The following is an 18,761-nucleotide window of genomic DNA, read 5'->3' as shown; positions in this document are numbered from 1 at the left end:
TATACAACTTAAAAGAAAGGACTAAGACAATAACTAGTAAAAAAATATATATATACCAGTAAAATATGTGTTGTTATAGGACCAAAAGAGCACATTCATGGAGTGTGGTGTGCTCATGTGTGTATGTGCATGGTAGGGTATGGAGGACGAAAAATGACACAAATAAAATAAATAAATGCAGAAATAAATAATTAAATACATAAATAAATGAAAAATAAATACATTTTGGAAATGAAAAGGGACATAATTAAATTTCATGCCTTGGATTTATTTCTACATTTCCATACATCGACTTTCATTTAAGCTATTTCTACATTTATTTATTTATACTTGTGTCATTTTTCATTCTCCATACAAGAGACATATATCATGGGTTTGTCTTTGAGGGCCGTTAATGTAGTGAAGAAAATCTTTCCCATTTCAAATGATTTCAGTCTTGAATGAGATCTTTGTTGAAATTTCCCCCAAATCCCTGCAAGACCCCACAATCAAAACAAATCGACCACGCGTGCTTTTTCCCGCAGCAATGACGTCACGTAAGCCCTCCCCTTCCCCGCCAGTAAACAGAAAACGTTGATGTCAGTCGCCATACGAGTGTTTGATGCGGGGAAATATGCCATGAGAGGCGGACGCGGACGTTAATTTCCCGTTTCTCTCTTCCGTTTCGAGTGTTTCTTTTTTAATTTTTTCGCAAACTTGGGAGATTTTGGGGGGGCCAGCTGACTCGCGCTGGAGCGATGAAGGGAGAGGCGGAAGTGAAGTCACTTGACAGCAGACCGTCCATGTTATTATTGTTATTTTGGTAGCCCTGTGATGAGACGGGCTGGGGAGCCGTTGGTCTCCGAGACAACGACCGTTAACGTTACCGCAGGCCGCCCCGGACCGACACCGCCCTCACCGCCGCCACCTCACTGACCCGGAGACAGGAGCCTCGCTGACGGCTGGGGGGTGGGGGGTGGTGGAGGACCCAGCTCCAGCAGCTCCGGCTCCTATACACTCCGACCAGAAAAAAAATAATAAAAAAACGGCGACAAAAACAATAACGGCTCTCGTCAAACGGCTCGACTGGCGTCTGTGCGGGTTGTAACAGGGGGACGTGCCGCCGCAGACATGAACGGTATCACCAAGGGCCGGTTCGAGGTATGACACAGGGAGTGGACCACCAATGGTTAAACTGTTTGTTTCTAGTAGACGTGGGAGTCGTGGTCTTGTATAAGCAAAGTGTGTGTGTGCGTATGTGTGTGTGTGTGTATGTGTGTGTGTGTGTGTGCGCGCGCGCCCTGCTCCTAATTTTACATGTATAGTCGAGGCGTTTAGTTGGTCAAGGGTAATCCGAAATCCTGTTATTGTCCTGCCGCACCAGTAGACAGCGACAACATGGAGCTCAGGGCTGCGGGACAGGAGGGCTGTGGCTCAGGATTGTCAATATATCAGGGCCGAGGCTGGCTGACTGGCTGGCTGACTGGCTGGCACTGTCGCCTGAGGTTACAGTGGCTTTCAGTGAGGGGGGAAAAGGGGCTGCAGATGGAGAGTAATGTTGTAAATACAAGCAGTGAGTGTAGCAGCATTCAATTAGTCATCACTTGGGTTAGGCTGATAACACTGTAAAACCTGTGACACCTTCCTGTAATGCCTGTGAATGACAGGAGATGTGGGTGCTTTTCTGAGAGTCACCCGCACACCACAGACGGTGCTTTTCAGTTGAAGAATCAGCAGTAATATTGTATATAACATCATCATGTTTCCTCATACGGCCTTTCCGTTTTTGCCATGACACAGCATGGATAATTATGCAGGAGATTTGTAAACACACACCCTTTTATACATACCAGAGCTCAGTGATCTCCTGCAGTAAGCATTCACATCTTTTACTTGAGTCAAAATAGCAGCAAAAGTCCTGTATTGAAATTTTAGCACTGATGTTGGCTATTGGCAGCAAATATATCTACTAAAAGTATCAAAATACTCAAAAATCAAGCAGAATGACCTCTTTCATTGTTATATTACTGTATTGTCATTACTGATGCATTACTGCGTATGCAACATTTTATATTGTAGCAGGTTGTAAAGCAAATTTTTACCACTTTATATATTGTCAAGCAGTTTAACCTATAACAAAACATCATATTTTAAAAAAGTGATTATCTTTTTTGTAATGGAAAACCTTGAAAACCTGCAAAGTATACCCAGTACAGCAATCAAATAAATATAGTGGAGTAAAAAGTACAATATTTTCCTCTGCAATGTAGTGGAGTTAAAGTATAAATTAGCCTATAATAATAAAAAAACAGTAGGAAAAGCACAAATGTTTCAAAACTGTATTGAAGTACAGCACTTGAGTAAATGTACTTGGTCACTTTCCACCACTGATCAGCTGCTTACATTTTTACATAACACACCCATGAACCCTTGAATCAAGAATAACACCTATGATATAATAATTACCGTTTTGCTGTGTCGACATTTTCTTTGTGATTGTTCATTAACTCCTGTTCTACTGGTTATAGGCCCCTGAAGCTGTGAGCATTGTTTATCTGAAATATCATTTACGCATTGCTGAGATGCTTTAGGTCTTGACTTGATGGTACTTGACTTTCTCTGTCAGGTGTTCAGCCTGTAAGTGTGTCAGTTCAGTAGTTGTATGAATAGTGTGTGTGTGTGTACATGTGAGTGAAGGAGAACAGACGGCGGTAGTGGTGCTGATGTGTGTCGCCATATCAGTGGATTTCTCAACAGAGCTCTAAGCTTCTTAGATGGAAACCAGTGAACGGTGGGAAACAACCTGGTGCGGTTAAGTGTGTCAGAGAGAGGAAGAGACGGTAGGGAGGATATAGCCAAAACACCTGAGATGATGCTTGTAGTTGTTGTATTGCAGGCCAGAAGTCAAACACGCACCCTATGACCCAGATATAATTTCCTCATAGTTGCTTTAATGTGGTGAAGAAACTCTAGACCTGAACCATGCAGGTTCAAAAGACCAGATTTGCATATCCACCCGGTTGTTCACTGTCTAGGAATAGGAGTATGACTGCAGAGAGGAACTCCCTGCTTGGGAATGCTGCTCTGCTGGCACAGGGAACGAGGGCACCAAAATGCTGAGGTGATAACTTTAATGAAGCATGCGTACCAGAGATGGCTTTGAACCATGTTGTCATAATGCCATAGCTGTGGCTGAGATTACACGCCAAATACTGTGTTCATGCCATTCCATCAGGGCAACTTCTTGCATGCACTTTGGTTTACATAACACTCAGGGAGGGTGCAAGAGAAAAGTTATGAAGGCTGTATGATAACTTTTTGGCCAACTTTTGTGAAATTCTGCCCAAAACATGCAAATGAAATTGTTTTAAAATAGGACTGCAGCTAAGGATCATGTATATATATGTCTGTTTTATTTGATTTAAGTGAAAAATAGTGAAAAACATCCATCATAAGTTCAGAGAGTTTAAGGTAAAATTGTTAAATTGCTTGTTTTGTTTGACCAACAGTCCAAAACCCCCAAAATATGAAACTTGCAAGGATATAAAGGCGAGAAGAGCAGCAAATCCTCATGTTTAAGAGGCATGAACCACCAAATATTTATTATTTTTCCTCAATAAATCAATCAAAATTGTTGACAATTCATTGTCTGTTAATAATTAATTGATTTATTGTTTCAGCAGTTATCTGAAATGCCACTCTTAATTAACCAAGACAATGAAAATCTATTTTTTTTTAAACATTTATACTTTAAATATCCAGCTACTGTAGATAGTTTAGACAGTACCCAGACAATATTCCATTACATAGGAAAAGTTAGGTTTCAGTTCGCAAGTTTAAACAAAATGATGAGTCAACTATATCGTCTAGATTGTGTATAACCTTGACGAAGAGGTCAAAGGTGAGTGATGTGTTACAGAGGTGGTTAGGATTTAAGTCTAAATTTAGTCCTAAATCCTAAGCCACCTCTGGCTTTAGACAGAACGAGTTATTGTCAGCCTTATCTATGGGCAGGCCCAGTTCCCCTCCTAACAATCAGTTGTCAGAAGCATGTACTGTATTGCCCAATTAAGGTCAATTTACTCAGAGTTTACTCAGTTGACACAACTCTAAATATAACTGAAACTGGAAGTGACATGATAATGAAAAAGGCGTTATTCAGAAGTATTTCTATAGAAATTTTGAAGCCTCCCATGAAGGTTGACTTCATGGGTAGATTGTTATAATGCATTATTCAACAGAGGGGTTTGTGAGGCCCAAAGATGGAAAAGGTTTTAAGTATATCCTGGAGCTATTATTGGATGTAGTTAATCAATATATGTGTTTCAAACCACTTTGCCTGCTGTTTTATCACCTGAACATAGATGTTAACATTCAAACCAGCTTAGTTAATCTTTTGCACGGCCTTGACTGGACCAACTCCCTCTTTTTTTGTCCTCTTGACCTCACTTCCTCTCAAATGAGCTATACTGCCCCCCCACCCCTCCGCTCACCCCTCCTCTACTTTTACTCTCTAATTTTAAAAATACTTTTGAACATATTTTTCCTGTCGTCCCTGACTGTATCACTCCCGTTCCTTTGTATGTCTCTGTCTGCTACTTCCTCCTGCTCCCCCCCTTCCTCCGTCTTTGTCCCATCTTTCCTCTCCTCTATTGCTTCCTCTTTCGAGGAGGTTGTGTATGTCACGGAGCGAGATGAAACCACAGAATTTTCAAAACCAACCTTTGCTTCCCCCCCCACCTCACATGCCTTTTCCCTTGCTCCCTCTTTGTGTTTTCACATTTCAGTGTTTGTGTTTGCGTGTGAAACAGCGGGGAGTCCCCCTCATTAGATACAGCTTCTCAATCTTTGAGGATACAAGTGTATCACTGGTGGGATGCGTGTCTACAGAGGCACTGCAAATGTGGGTGTTTGCCGTAATTTAAATTCATGGCTGAATACAGCCCACCTGATCTCGAATGTTCTACCTCTGTTCTTCATACACAGAAGTCTGACTTGAATCACCTGTGAGTGCGTAAGTGTGTGTGTGTGTGTGTGTGTGTGTGTGTGTGTGTGTATGTGTCCCACTCAGCAGATGGCCAGACATCCAGCGAGTAGACTAATTGAGATAAGCATGCCAACAAGCTGACCAGGCTAACGGTATTATAAGCTTGTAAGGAGGGGACATGGAAAGCCAAATGTAGTCCTGGCTTGTTTATTAGCATAGATTAAGGAAGTAATAGCTCACCAGCAACTGAAAACACGCAAGAATCTACTTTCATTAAACACATTTTGAGTTGGTAAAATAAAATAAAATCATCTGTAAGCCTGGTTATTTCTAAGTATTTGCTGCATTGTTCTTGTGATGATGACACTGATGACTCTGTGTTTTGATCCCTGTTGCCATTGTAACAGCTTATGTTTTGTTTTTGTCTCATTGCTCTTGCAACACACACATGTATGCTCAATATTATTGTTCATCTTGTGTCTCTGCAGGTGTTCTCAAACAGCGATGAAGCCCCCATTAACAAGAAGCTCCCCAAAGAGCTCCTTCTTAGGTAAGATTAATAATACGGAACGTCCCCCTCTATACACACACACATATACACAAAATACAACACAACATACCCGGGGACAAGGGCTTAGGTCACGGTTACTCATTAGCTGAAGCAGCCTTGAACAGTTGTGTGTGGGAGTGTGTGTTTATTTGTTTTGTCACTAGTGTTTGTGTGTTCTGTGCAGGTGTCTGTGTGTGCTTTCCGTATGATGTATGTTGGCCACAAGTCTGAAATGAGATGCTGTTAACTGTGTGACCTACAGACCCACAGCAGCTGTGTGTGACCCATAAATCTGACATCACACACGCACTCACCCGTGTTCATCCTTCACACTGATTTATATATGGATTTCTGTGTGTGTGTGTGCTTGTATGTTTGAAAGGGATACACCTGCATGTTCCTCTTTTGACACATGATGGGGACAGTTTATTTCTAGATTTGAGAACTGCATGTTGTGTGTGTGTGTGTGTGTGTGTGTGTGTGTGTGTGCGTGTGTGTGTGTGTGTGTGTGTGTGTGTGAAACACTCCTGGGCCTATGCAAAACTGTATGTCTATGCTATAAATAGCTTGTCTTAGCTGGTGGGGAATTCCGCATTGCTGTGCTCTTCTGCTGCTCCAGCTGTGCTCCACAGAGACCACCAGTACACCCATTACCACCAGCACACTTTCACTGGTGGACGGAAAAACATGCGCTCACATGTACGCGCGAGCTACAACACATGACCTAGTGTCACATGTGTCATGTTGAGACACTTACACAACATCGGCTGTGAGGAGGGCTCACTGTGATGGCAGTAAATCTTGTTTTTGAACCATGGAAAGCGGGTTGACTGGAGCCTTTTGTTTTGTATTTTGTAATTTCGTTATGCCCCGCCACTACAGTACACAGTGAGGAACATTATACTGTCACTGCTGCATTTGTATGATGAAGGTATAGAATCTCACATATTGGAAGCTTTATTCACAAAACATTTATGATTATGTGTTAAGAGCAAGGAGTAAATCAGTGGTTCCCAACCTTGAGATAACCTCTGCAAGAGGTTGCAAGATAAATCTGAGGGCTCATGATATGATTGACAAGTTAGTTTGAACTCTTCAGGCCTTTATATTATTCAAATGAAGCAATCTGAGAGGAGAAACTCACTCTGCGGTGCCAACAACTCAAAGACATTTTTTTAATTTTGAGGGGTCACCAGCCAAAAAAAAGGTTGGAACCACTGCAGTAGATCATGTGTGTGTTTGCAAGTATGTTGCTGTAGGAACATTTTCTAATTAATCTGTTAATTTGATTAATTAGTGTTCTCGCTAGCATGACTGCTTATGTTTAATGCATCACTGTGAGGGAGCCCAAGTACCTGACTTGTTTTTCGCGTTCGTCTGCCTCTCAGCCAGTGCGTAGTAAACAGCTGTTATCTAGGCCAGTACAGCATGGATATAAACTGCGAAAACTATGCCCTGGTGGAGAAGAAGAAGCTAGTCTGATAGACAAGCCTCGGAGAGAGTTCAGAGTGGTTCAGGGTCCTCTTACCCAGAAGCACTGACTCAGCACCCTCCCCACAACCACCACCACCACCCAAATTCATGTCTGACTGGAGTTACCATAGCAACCAGTCCTAGACTCATGGCGAAGGCTTGACTCTCTCTTATCTACCCCATGCTTGAAGGGCCAGTTCGTACGTTTTGTCAACAAATGAGACGCTATGCTCCATTAAAATCTCATTATGTACCGTGAAAAAAGGCATACCCAAGCAGGATTTGATGGAGCAATCAGAGGCTATTAACTTATTTTCTATTCTACCTGTGTTCAGAGCCAGCATTAGGGCTTGCCTCTGTGTAGTAAAGTGTTCGGTACGGCAACTCATGATGTTGTGACTGTCTTTGGCTTTGTTATGTCACCTTCTCCACTTTCTGTTTTCTCATCTTTTGTCAATATGTCACCATCTCAAAAGTCATGGCTGCTCCCAGGTATTATGCTTTTAATCCCAAGTGCAAATGTCAAATAAGTTAACAGGCCTCAAAACAGGACTCACCAAATCAGATTGACTGATTGTTTTCCTGTGATTTGATTAACAGAATTCTTCTTTGGTTGGTAAAAAGGTCTCTCACACACATAATGGAAAGTCAGATTGTGTTTGATCAAAACAGACAGTCAATCAATGATAAGCATCACAGCCATTAACCAGTTATTAGGATGGAGATCGATGAGCTCCCGCTTGATTGGTCAGCTTCTCTGGTGGCCTCCGATCACTCCAAGGACTGTGTGTGTGATGTGCGAGAGTGTGTGTGTGTGTGTGTGTGTGTGTCACGTGTGTGTCTCCGTATTGCTTTGTTGACTGTATGCATGTACTCCCTGACACAAGATTCCTGTATAGATTATACAGACAAGTCCCAACATGCCCTGGCCTGCCGCACATAAAAAAACACACAGCCTTTGTCTGTGTCTATATGAAGGAAACAATGGCCAGCTCCTGTTTCCTAGTGTTAAAAGGACATTCAGACCGCAGCTGCACTCAAAGCTTTGGCACCATGACAATTCTCTGAATACCTCAAATATGCTATAGATTGCCCCTTTAAGGCTCTTCTGTGAGCAGCAACAGGTCATTTGATGGCTGTGAACCTGGGAGGTGTAAATGTTTGGTGTCGTGTTTGTGTTCGTGTGTGTCCTCTTGTATATGTATGTACTGTATGTTTGTCTGTCTGTCCCAGGCTGTCTGTGGCCTTGCCGTCTGAGTGCCAGAGATTACTCATTGGCAGATTAATGGATTGAGCTGACCCAGTAGCCTGCTGCATGCAGCCCTTTGTGGCTGACCGGCCCACAGCTCAAACACTGCCTGTCTGTGGGGCTCTCCTGCTACCATCAATACACAGGGGATTGTTCTGTTTTCTACACACATCAAAAACATATTAGCGCACACAAAAGGAAAAATCAAATATAAAGTTCAATAGACTGATGCACGCACATTAACACCAAAACTACGCTCTTTATCTGGGAGTGATCAGTGAACTGAGACATGCTCATGCTCTCTTTTCATTTCTCTTTCTAGAATATTCTCCTATCTAGATGTGGTTACACTCTGTAGGTGTGCCCAAGTATCCAAGGTAAGCACTTCTCTCTCTACGCCTCCAAAACCACCCACTGTGGTCTAACACACTCATTGTTTTACAAGAATGGATTGATTTAACTCTAAACTAAGGTATGATTGAATTGAAACCAGTGAATCAGTAATGAATTCTCTAGAAATGTCTATAATATAGCGCCATCTGCTGGTTATATGAAAGTGGACCTCTCTCGCCATAGTGCACTGCAGCTGAAAGGCATTTATGAATGAGCTATCACTGAATAATAACAGCACGTGGACTATGAATGCAGAGCTGTTATGGCAGCTTCTCTTACAACAGCTCCAATTGATTCCTATAGGGGAAATGTTTTCTTCGTACTTGGGACAAATTATTAAGTAGTCTGGCCTCATGTGTGTGTGCTGTGTACCCAAATCAACAACCATCGTTATGACTGACGTAAGAAGTGAAAACAGCAGCTACTCCACCTGCGTCATGATCAAAGAAACAAAAATGGGCGAAGCAAAGTTGATGCGTACACAGACCTACACCCATAGGGATCTGTTGACCCACTATGTTCATTCATTTCTCCTGCATATTATGATAACAGAGTTACCATTCACCTTCCCCCACCTCTGTCTGACCCACTTGTCTGTCTCTATCCACAACCTGTCTGTCACCCTCTCAGGCGTGGAATGTCCTGGCCCTAGATGGCAGTAACTGGCAGAAGATCGACTTGTTCAACTTCCAGACAGACATAGAGGTGAGGGATGTGTTTACGAGAGAGAGAGAATGAATGAATGGAGAAGAACGAGGGCTCGCGATGTGTGCGTGCTTGCCTATATGTGCTGAATGTATGCTTGTTGAGTAGCATTATCCAGCCCAAGGCTTAGTGCTGGGTCAGTAGGCTTTGGTGCCGACTGTGACGTCACAACTGATCCTCTGTCCTGTGGCCCAAGTCATATTACTCTCTCTCTCTCTGTCTCACACTCTCTGTCCCTGTGTCTCTCAGGGTCGGGTGGTGGAGAACATTTCGAAGCGATGTGGCGGCTTCCTGAGGCAGTTGAGCCTCAGAGGCTGCCTCAGCGTGGGAGATGCCTCCATGAAGTGAGATTCTCGTTGTTCCCACACTGATAGAACAACTGTGATTCTGATTTGAGTTTTCTCAAAAGACCTCCTCTTGTTGGTTTGATAGATTGTTGTTTTTTCCCTGTGTGATTATATTTAAAGTCAACTTTAAGCTGCTTGTCCCAGGGGACTCTTAACACTCTTTTTTTTTATTCCATGTAATCTCACTTTACTGAGTGCACACTCAAAAAAACAAAAGATAAGTAGTGGTGTTACTCTGTGTTTACATGACACTGTTGTACCTCTTGATTTGTTGATTTGACATGGTTTCACTTGACTTCTATCACCTCTAGAAGCAACTGACTTAAAGAAGTACAAGCTTTTCCTTGGCTAGTAAGACTTATGTATAACAGCAACATGTGCATTAGCTGTAGAAGAAGCTCCCAAGGGCCTGTAGATGACTCTGTAATGATTTTGTTAATTGGCTCCTGAGCAACTCCCAGCATATGACTTCTTATTTATTCAATGAAGCGACTCCTGAGTAATTCCCCTTCTCCCTCCCTACCGTTCGACTGCTTCCCAGGACATTTGCTCAGAACTGCAGAAACATCGAAGTGTTGAACCTGAACGGCTGCACCAAGATCACAGACAGCACCTGCCTCAGCCTCAGCAAGTTTTGCTCCAAACTCAAACACCTAGATCTCACCTCTTGTGTGTCCGTCAGCAACCACTCCCTCAAGGCCCTCAGGTAGCACCCGCACACTTTTCTTTTATCTGGCTGTCAAAACCCTGACATAACAAATCCCTGTCAGCACTAAAATGGAAACAGTCAGTTCCCCACAAAGCCCTCACCTGTTACACATAACCTCTTTCACACACACACACACACACTTTCACTATTCATTGTGCACACTGTTCTATGTTGAAACGTTACATGTAGACTAGTTCACATATCCTGTATGCTTGTCTGTGTGTGTATTTTGAATTGTGTGGGTGTCCATGTTCAGTGATGGCTGCAGAATGCTGGAGATGTTGAACCTGTCATGGTGTGACCAGATCACGCGTGATGGTATTGAGGCTCTGGCTAGAGGCTGCACCGGTTTACGAGGACTGTTCCTCAGAGGCTGCACACAGGTACAGTAATACACACACACAAACACGCACATGCAGGGAAAGACATAGATTTTTCTTTCAGGGGACATTTTATGCCTTCTTTATTGGAATTTTAAGAGGCAGTAGGCCCTCTTCAGTGTGCCTTATTCCATTTTGAAATACATTTTCACCTCGCATTTGTCATTTCACACTTAATTTGTAGCTCAAAGATTATAAAAGATGAAAATAAAATCATGAAGGACCATAGTTAAGGCTCATCTTTTGTTCTTGTTACTGATGTTTAAAAAGAGACGATTGATTAAAACCTTTTTACCCTATTTTCTACCTATGCATCAAGCTGTTGTGTCTCCTGCTGCCAGAGGACACTGATCACTACAGTTTACTGTAAACAGGATCCTCTGTTAGTGAAGACAGCTCATAATATGCTTTAACTGAGAAAACATTAAAAACAGATGGTAAAACTCAAAATAAATACCTATAAATTCCCAGATTTTTTCCCAGATTAAAAACCAAAACCATAATATACCACACACACCCACACGCTGTATCTCAGGCTTACTGAGGAGAAATGTGCCCTTTCCCCCACTCGCTATTCCCAACACAGTACATTTCCCATCTCATGGTATTTGGGTTTTTTACTTATATTTTAATCTCATTGGTTGGTCTTTTGATGATGTAGTGGTTTGTGTCAGGCTGGCATTTTCTTTTTCTGCTGCCTCTGTAGAGCCAGCATTTTCTGCAGGCTGTGCTCTGAGTTGTTTTTCTTACCAAAGCCTAATCCATTTTTCTTGCCTACAATGCAGCGGAAAAAAACTCCATGAAACCCCTGTGAATCATCTGTGGGGGTATACAGAGGACAGTTGTCAGGGTGTGAATATGACCATTGATTGAACTCATTGGAAAAACAGGGAACAGGAAGAAATTATGGAAAGTCTCCTCCCCTTTATTGGGGGACATTTTGTCACACAAATGTTCTTTGGGTTTCAACAGCCTTTTAACCACAAGCCAACCTAACCTTAGCAGATACATAAACACACATACATATTGTTCAATACTTTAATTATTGATCTGTGATCTTGATTGACAATATGTGCATTTTTTTCTCCAACTTAGCTGGACGATGGAGCATTGAAACACCTTCAGAAACACTGCCCAGAACTCACCACCATCAATATGCAGTCTTGCACGGTAAGGAGGGAGAAACTGGTAATCATGCATGCGTCTGTATGCCTCTGTGTTTTCGTAATTTATCTTGTGTCGCCTCCAGCAAATAACAGATGAAGGCCTGGTCAGTCTGTGCCGAGGATGCCACAAGCTACAGATCCTCTGTGTGTCTGGCTGCAGCAACATCACTGATGCCTCCCTCACTGCACTGGGACTCAACTGTCCCCGACTCAAGTGAGAAGCACGAACACTCACTCACACACACACATATATGCATGCACACTTGTCCCACCATCCTTCACAAGGACATCAACAGCTTGCCTCAGTATTCACAAAATATCCTCCTCAGGCTGTGGGACTGCTACCATTTCCACAAATGAACTATAATTGTCATATGTATTTGTGGTATTGCAGCTACTTTTAGCTACTTAAAATGCATGTAAATTGTGACAAAAAGTGCTATTTTTTTGGACTTTTTCAGAGTTTGTGACCACTCAATGCAGCCCACTGAGGGAATTTTCAGTACTGCCTCCTCATACCAATTGGCTGATGATTTATTGTTGTTGTTAACATTGTTAAATACACAATGAGCCACAATATTTAGTCCACACCCTCCTGGCTTTCACAAGTTGTGTTTGTCTGTGTGTTCTCAGGATCCTTGAAGCTGCACGATGCTCCCATGTTACAGATGCTGGGTTCACTGTGCTGGCCAGGGTGAGTTTCATTTTGCTCTTTTTCCCTATTTTCTCATCTGTGAGTCTTTTGTTACTATTTCACCACTGTATCTCTGATTATAATTGAGTCCTTGTCTCACATGGGCTTAATCCATCTCATTCTCTTCACAGAATTGTCATGAGCTTGAAAAAATGGACTTAGAAGAATGTATTTTGGTAAGAAAATTCTTAGCTTTGATCTGTTTGTCCGGGTAGAGATTAGACTGCAGCACGAGGACAGATGTGATTGTGTGCATGACAGTGTATTTTTCCTGCCAAGAGGGATCGTGAGCAGTCCAATGACCTCAGTATTTAAATCACTTTTGACAGAAAGCAGAGAGCAAGACAGATGAGCAGTGACACAGGAGAAAATGTTTTAGTGGGATGCAAAACTAGACATAAAAATACATCAAATGCCTCCAAAATCTAGCAGCCACCATGCTGTCTCTAGACATGTGAGACCGGTACGTTAATTAAGGTTGTCCTCTCCTCAGGTGACAGATAACACCCTGGTTCAGCTGTCTATCCACTGCCCTCGCTTGCAAGCCCTGGTAAACATTCACACCTGCAGTTCAAATTTTGTGACAGGTTCTGCCTCAGCTTGTCTACATGCTTGTATGTATATTTATTCCATATGTCTCACCCTGCCAGTCCCTGTCCCACTGTGAGCTGATCACAGACGATGGTATCAGAGCTCTGAGCAGCAGTACTTGTGGCCAAGAGCGCCTCACTGTGGTGGAGCTGGACAACTGCCCCCTCATCACTGATGTGACCCTGGAGCACCTGAAGAGCTGCCATCGTCTGGAGCGCATCGAGCTCTACGACTGTCAGCAAGTGACCAGGGCTGGCATCAAACGGATCCGGGTCAGTGGACATGACGGAAAAATACAAGCTGTTTCTGATCACATAGAGTCTGGTCTCGTTAGGGACTGGACCAGTGATTTTTCAAAAATTGTTTATTTAATCTAAAATCTTATTTTATCTAAAAAATCATGTAGTTTATACTTGCATTAAAAGAGTAGTTTGACATTTTGGGAAATACTAAAGATGAGAGTTTTTTGTACCGGTAAAACAAGCAACAGGTGCTGGTTGATGGATTTTGTTACCTTTGGACAGAGACAGACTAGCCACCCCCCCACACCCCCCCCAAGTCTTTGTGCAAAGCTAGGCTCGCTGGCTGTATTTAAAGGACACATATGAGAGCAGTATCGACCTTCTCAGATAACCCTCTGCATGTAAGTGGATAAGCATATTTCCCAAAGTGTCTAACTATTCTTTTACGGAAAAGTAACAGTTTACTGGACACAGAGAAGAATCCTGACCATATGTGGGCCTCTTTCTGTGTTTTTTGTCTTTTTATACCCTGATCTTCACACATTTCTTCCCTGCACAGGCCCATCTTCCAGAGATCAAGGTCCATGCCTATTTCGCCCCAGTGACACCCCCTCCTTCTGTACATGGAGGTGGCCAGCGTCTGTGCCGCTGCTGCATCATCCTCTGACAGTGGAGGGCCAGAGGGGGCCACCTCTGTCTACAGGTCCTGCTGCTCTGAAATGGGGGGTGGGGACTGGGGTAGGTGTAGGGGAGAGGAGGGGCTGGACCCACTCACTGCTCCTGATCACTCATCAATACATAGACTGATCACCACTGATCCTTGATCAGTTTAGCCTGCCCCTCCTCTTTCCTTTTGCTCACAAATCGGCTTTGCAGCAGCCCCAGGTTTGGGCGTGGAGGGGTCAGAGGAAAGATGGATGGATGGTCTCTCTCTCTTTTTCTCTCTCTCTGTCTTATTCTCTCTTTCTCACTGTAAGGACAAAAACAGGTTGTCCACTCCATGCTGCTCCTCACACCCCTGACTCCCTACCTGTGGGCTCAGAGGACTGCACCTGGACAGCTGGAGATAGGGGGTCTGAACAGTGGAACTACAATGCATCAAGTTCAAAGTAAAAAAAAAAAAGAAAAGACAATATTGTCATCTTGGACAACAGTTCACTCTGTGGAGTATCATCTCAACCAATCACATGACACCTCTATGTGACCATCCTGTGATTCATTCTGCTTCGACCAATAGACACGCAGCATGGAGGAAGGGGAGAGCCGGTTTATGGGAATAGCAGATCTTCTGGATATAAACAGTGAAGCTTTGGCATGGCCAGCTCCACTCTTCAGTGTGGAAGAGTTAGGAAAAACAGGAAGGATTGGGACATGTGACATATTTGTGCATCTGAGATACTTATGTTGAGATTTTTGATTCTGTTTGTACAGAGAATGTTTTGCAATGGAAAAAAAGAATTACACTTATGGCAAACACTCAAAATTGAGGAAAGGCCACAAAAAATTGTTTTATTTTCTCTTTTTTTCAGTGCTTATTGTAATTGTTGATGCCTGTCTATTCAGAGAGGGAGATATGTTTGTGTTTCTTTATGAAATGGAAAAGAAAAAACTGTTGCTGTTTGACAAAAAAAGGACCTATGATTCAGACTCTCAGCGTCTAAAAGCATTATGTTGACTTTATCTGGGATGAGTGGCCTCTCCTGTGTCTACATGGTTATGTTGGCTCCTAGGCCCTGATCCAATCCTGTCAGTAGCCCTGTGCACTAGCTCCTACTTGACCACTTAAGCATTTGTTTACATCCAGGATTAGGTTAGCACCACAGACAAACTTGTTTACATCAGTAGGTTTCCAGTCTCCCTACTATACAGAGATAAGTTTAGTGACACTGATACAACTGTGTTCAACCCATTGTTTTTCACTGGACTGTAAAAGTACATTATTCAAATTTATTGCTGTGTGTATTTAGATATCAATCAGGGCTAAAGTTGGTGCAGTTTTGCTTCAAAGTGAACTGGAATTTGCGTAAAGCTGAGACAATAGGTATGGAAATATAAGCAAATGCACCTCAACTTTTTGACAATCACATGAATTTATGTATTTGAACATTAATTTAGTTTAGTTTTATGTCATCGGCAATTTACAGATGATAATATAGGATATTAATTGTCTTTTTTCAATAAACTCCACACACCTAATGCCCCAAGCAACCCATGAAATAGCATTTGACACCGGTTGGGTGAGATCTTCCTAAAACATCTAATTGAGTAACAAATTCCTGCTCATCCAATCCTACAAAATATATGCGACAACAGGAGTATGTTATACAGTAACTGTGGAAGAAGCATCAGAATTATTTATTTTGCTCTATACAGACACTCCTTTTGGAGATATCGATATTATCTGTCTTGCCATGCAGAGTAAAACATGTACGGGGCATGAAAAACCACTACTTGAAGCACTGAAAATATAATAAAACAAGCAGCTCTCAGTATTGTGCAAAACAAGAGACTGGCAAGTGCTGTGTTGTGCCAAGTGCTCAAAGACTGTGGAGATTGGCAGGAATATGGATAGGACTGAAACAAAGGAGAGAAGATGGAAAGATGAAGGAAGAAGATGGACTACAAACATAGCTGACTTGACTGGCTGTGATACTAATGCCCTCTCTTTGACAGCTGTTTTAACAGTTTTATGTTCAAGAAAATAAAGAAAAAAATAAACAAATGAATAAATAAAAGTGACTAATAGTAAATGTGCGTTGTCTCTCCAGTGTAATTTGTGTTCTAGTATCTATTTCATAGTGAACTGCGGCAAACTGAACAGTTTATAGTCCAGTGTGACCACTAGATGTCACCACAGATCCGTGCAGACAGTAGACACACCCACACAAACTGTGTGGTTTGATTGATGCGTTGGTTCTGATACAGATTACAAAATTATAGAGCTGAAAAGTAATGACAAAATATATTTTACTTGGTTAAAGTATCTACAAATATATAACCACAAGCTTGGCTCACGGTATAGGCCTACTTGATCAGTTGTCATTTTACATCAGGCATTATGCTGGCTAGCTGTGCGGCTTGATCGTTGATCTGAAGGGCCTCCTGGTAAACTGCGGTCCCGGCAGCCTTTTCTCTGTACCACCCGTATTCCGTGAAGTCCCGCCCTATTCTGCCTCTGATTGGCTAGTACTCGTTGCCTCCGTTTTTTGGTTTGGTTAGGATTAGAGCCAATCAGAGGCAAAATAGGGGCGGGGCTTCGCAGAATGCGGGTGGGGGAAAAAAACGCGTCCCCGCAGCGCGCAAGCTTCCAGCGCCTGTTAACGGGTTTACCTGTGCAGCGACTATTCCTGTATTAAAGAAGAAACCGGCTACCGCGGGACTGGAGCAGCGGAGTGCTTGTTACTGGGAGTTTGATGCAATTTTACAGCTGCCGTTGAAAGAAGCGTTGCAGACTTCCCAGCTTTGTGGTGATGGAATAGAAGAGCGGAGTGGAGCCAGGCGTTAGGCCCGCGGATAGCTACCGTTAGCCAGCCGAGCTAGCTGCTGTGAGGCGGTCTATCCTTGTTTGGGTCACTAGCTAGGTGCTATTTTTGTTAGCATAACAGATAGCCAACCGAGACTGCTAGCTTGTTTTTAATGCGGATATGTTGAAGGAACCTGCGGGGGTCCACTACAGTTGACTTACAAAAAGTTTCAAGTTATCCCTCTCGGCTAACGTTGTCTAGTAAGGACACTAGCAAGCTGCTTCTCTGTACAAAGTTGAGCTTTTGATATGGGCAGAAGGATGATTTATGTGTTTTAATTATTGGATCGCATGTTGATGATCAAATATCTGTTAGTCGCAGTCCAGACCGCACAGTCACTCTGCCCCTCCGCGGGACCACAGTCAGTATCTTCCTCGGTCCTTCACACCCCGTCCCACAGACCACTGTCTCCAGTCTGCGGCCGGCTTCAGTGGCTGGCCACACGGCGCTGACTGCCCAATGGAGGAACATGACAACATGGACTATTTTTACCAGCAGGTATTGCAGAAAGACGTTACCCGCAGGCTGCAGGTCGGTCAGGACCTCATTGACTACCTGAACGACCCGCACCGCTCCCCGGACGTTGAGCAAGACAAACCTCGGCTGGATAAGACCATAGATGAGCTAACGGGATGGGTGAACTCCAGCAATTTCAAGGTGAGAGATAGTGGACAGTCATGGTATGAGGCTATCGCAGTGTCACTGCAGCAGTAATCCTCACGGCCTGTTCATGAATTACCCCCCCCCCCCCCCCCTCAGTTATTGAACGGGAGGAGAGAGGGGAGTCATGAAAATTGTATGTCATTTGCAAAAGAGATTGGTTTCAGTGCAAGTTGAAGAGCGATAAGCCAATTACAACGAGCTGTCATCGCTTTATTGGTATGAAGATGACTATCTGATCTTCTCTTGAAAACAGCTTATCAAACCAATAGCCCTTTTATCTTATCTGACCTCGAACAAGTCAATATTTCACGTGTAGGTTGCTTTTCCAAACTGCACATCCTCTTACTTGACATAGTAGAAAAACAGGAAGCCATGTGTTTGTTTTTGACAACCCAGTAATCTAATCCTGGATCATGACAATCAGACGTTTTTAAATCTCAACCCCAGTGTCAGAGTAAGACATTTTCAGGGCATTCCTGTGGTTTGTTGGGGTTTATATTGTTGTCTTTGCAGACTGTGTGCGTAGGGGACCCATTGTCAGGACTTAAGACTACTGGAGCACTGTAAGAGATGGGGGGAGGGGTTAGAGGACTCATTGTTATGACCTATGCCTTTTCTCCATCTATCCCTCAGTCTCTCTTGTTCCATCTCTCCGCACACACCCTCTCACTGTCTTTTTTTTAAAACCTTTTTTCAGTTTTTTAATCTTCATCCTTACTCCTGCTTCATGCTGTGTGTGTGGTGGCCTTGTCTGCGCCCTGTGCCATATCTCCAAATTGCTGGAATGTGACATTTTAGCCAAGGTATTGCACTGATCCAGAGAGCGAGTCAAAACAGTCTGAAATCCTTTTCAAGCTGTGCTGAAATTTGACTCCCAAGTCTTTTTTTGAACTGATTAACATTGTCTGCACTGATTTGCAGGACTCAGCAAGACTGTATGAGTGTGGAAATTGCACGTTCAGCATAACAAACTCATCCTCTCTTAGTCTCTTTTAAAATCTTATTTGGCAAAACCCCTCTGCAAGTGGTAGAAAGCACTAATTTGACTTGGCTGTCTCTTTCTTGTTATAATGTTTTCATAAAACTTGTCAAACTTTTGCGGTTTCATA

At 43.0% G+C, this 18,761-nt stretch overlaps 2 protein-coding genes across 39 annotated transcripts in view; both read left to right on the top strand.

Annotated features, from left to right (window-relative positions):
- The first annotated feature begins 546 nt into the window (after positions 1-546).
- On the top strand, positions 547-16,216 carry fbxl2 (F-box and leucine-rich repeat protein 2). Of its 2 annotated transcripts, none has more exons than XM_044335361.1 (14): positions 547-1,140; positions 5,455-5,516; positions 8,561-8,615; positions 9,262-9,336; positions 9,586-9,680; positions 10,225-10,389; positions 10,649-10,775; positions 11,868-11,942; positions 12,022-12,152; positions 12,572-12,632; positions 12,764-12,808; positions 13,126-13,182; positions 13,283-13,495; positions 14,025-16,216. In XM_044335361.1, the coding sequence occupies exons 1-14, from the start codon at positions 1,111-1,113 to the stop codon at positions 14,130-14,132; spliced, it is 1,299 nt and encodes a 432-aa protein (XP_044191296.1). In that variant the 5' UTR covers positions 547-1,110; the 3' UTR covers positions 14,133-16,216. The 2 variants fall into 2 exon arrangements, with proteins under 2 accessions (XP_044191296.1, XP_044191295.1); XM_044335360.1 differs by lacking the exon at positions 547-1,140 and adding an exon at positions 3,001-3,100.
- A 510-nt stretch (positions 16,217-16,726) lies between these two features.
- The window catches only part of clasp2 (cytoplasmic linker associated protein 2), a 60,286-nt gene continuing 58,251 nt past the window's right edge, over positions 16,727-18,761 (top strand). For 27 of the 37 annotated variants that reach the window (XM_044335352.1, XM_044335323.1, XM_044335351.1 and 24 more), the window contains exon 1: positions 16,727-17,646. In XM_044335352.1, coding sequence (XP_044191287.1) covers positions 17,449-17,646 — 198 coding nt within the window. In that variant the 5' untranslated portion in view covers positions 16,727-17,448. The remainder of the gene's footprint in view (positions 17,647-18,761) is intronic. The other 10 variants (XM_044335346.1, XM_044335345.1, XM_044335347.1 and 7 more) reach the window with 1 other exon arrangement.

Source organism: Thunnus albacares, chromosome 19 (genome assembly GCF_914725855.1).
Source record: "Thunnus albacares chromosome 19, fThuAlb1.1, whole genome shotgun sequence".
In the NCBI taxonomy this organism is placed as follows: domain Eukaryota; kingdom Metazoa; phylum Chordata; class Actinopteri; order Scombriformes; family Scombridae; genus Thunnus; species Thunnus albacares.
The sequence above is the reverse complement of the archived record's forward strand: the minus strand, read 5'-3'. Positions and strand labels throughout refer to the sequence as shown.

What these genes read in the sequence shown, in the direction of transcription:
- fbxl2 (XM_044335360.1), top strand. Translation starts at nt 3,056, where the DNA reads ATGCTGCTCTGCTGGCACAGGGAACGAGGGCACCAAAATGCTGAG. An exon ending in CCCAAAGAGCTCCTTCTTAG is followed by an intron (nt 5,517 to 8,560) that starts GTAAGATTAATA and finishes TTCTCTTTCTAG; the next exon opens with AATATTCTCCTATCTAGATG. An exon ending in ACTTAGAAGAATGTATTTTG is followed by an intron (nt 12,809 to 13,125) that starts GTAAGAAAATTC and finishes TCCTCTCCTCAG; the next exon opens with GTGACAGATAACACCCTGGT.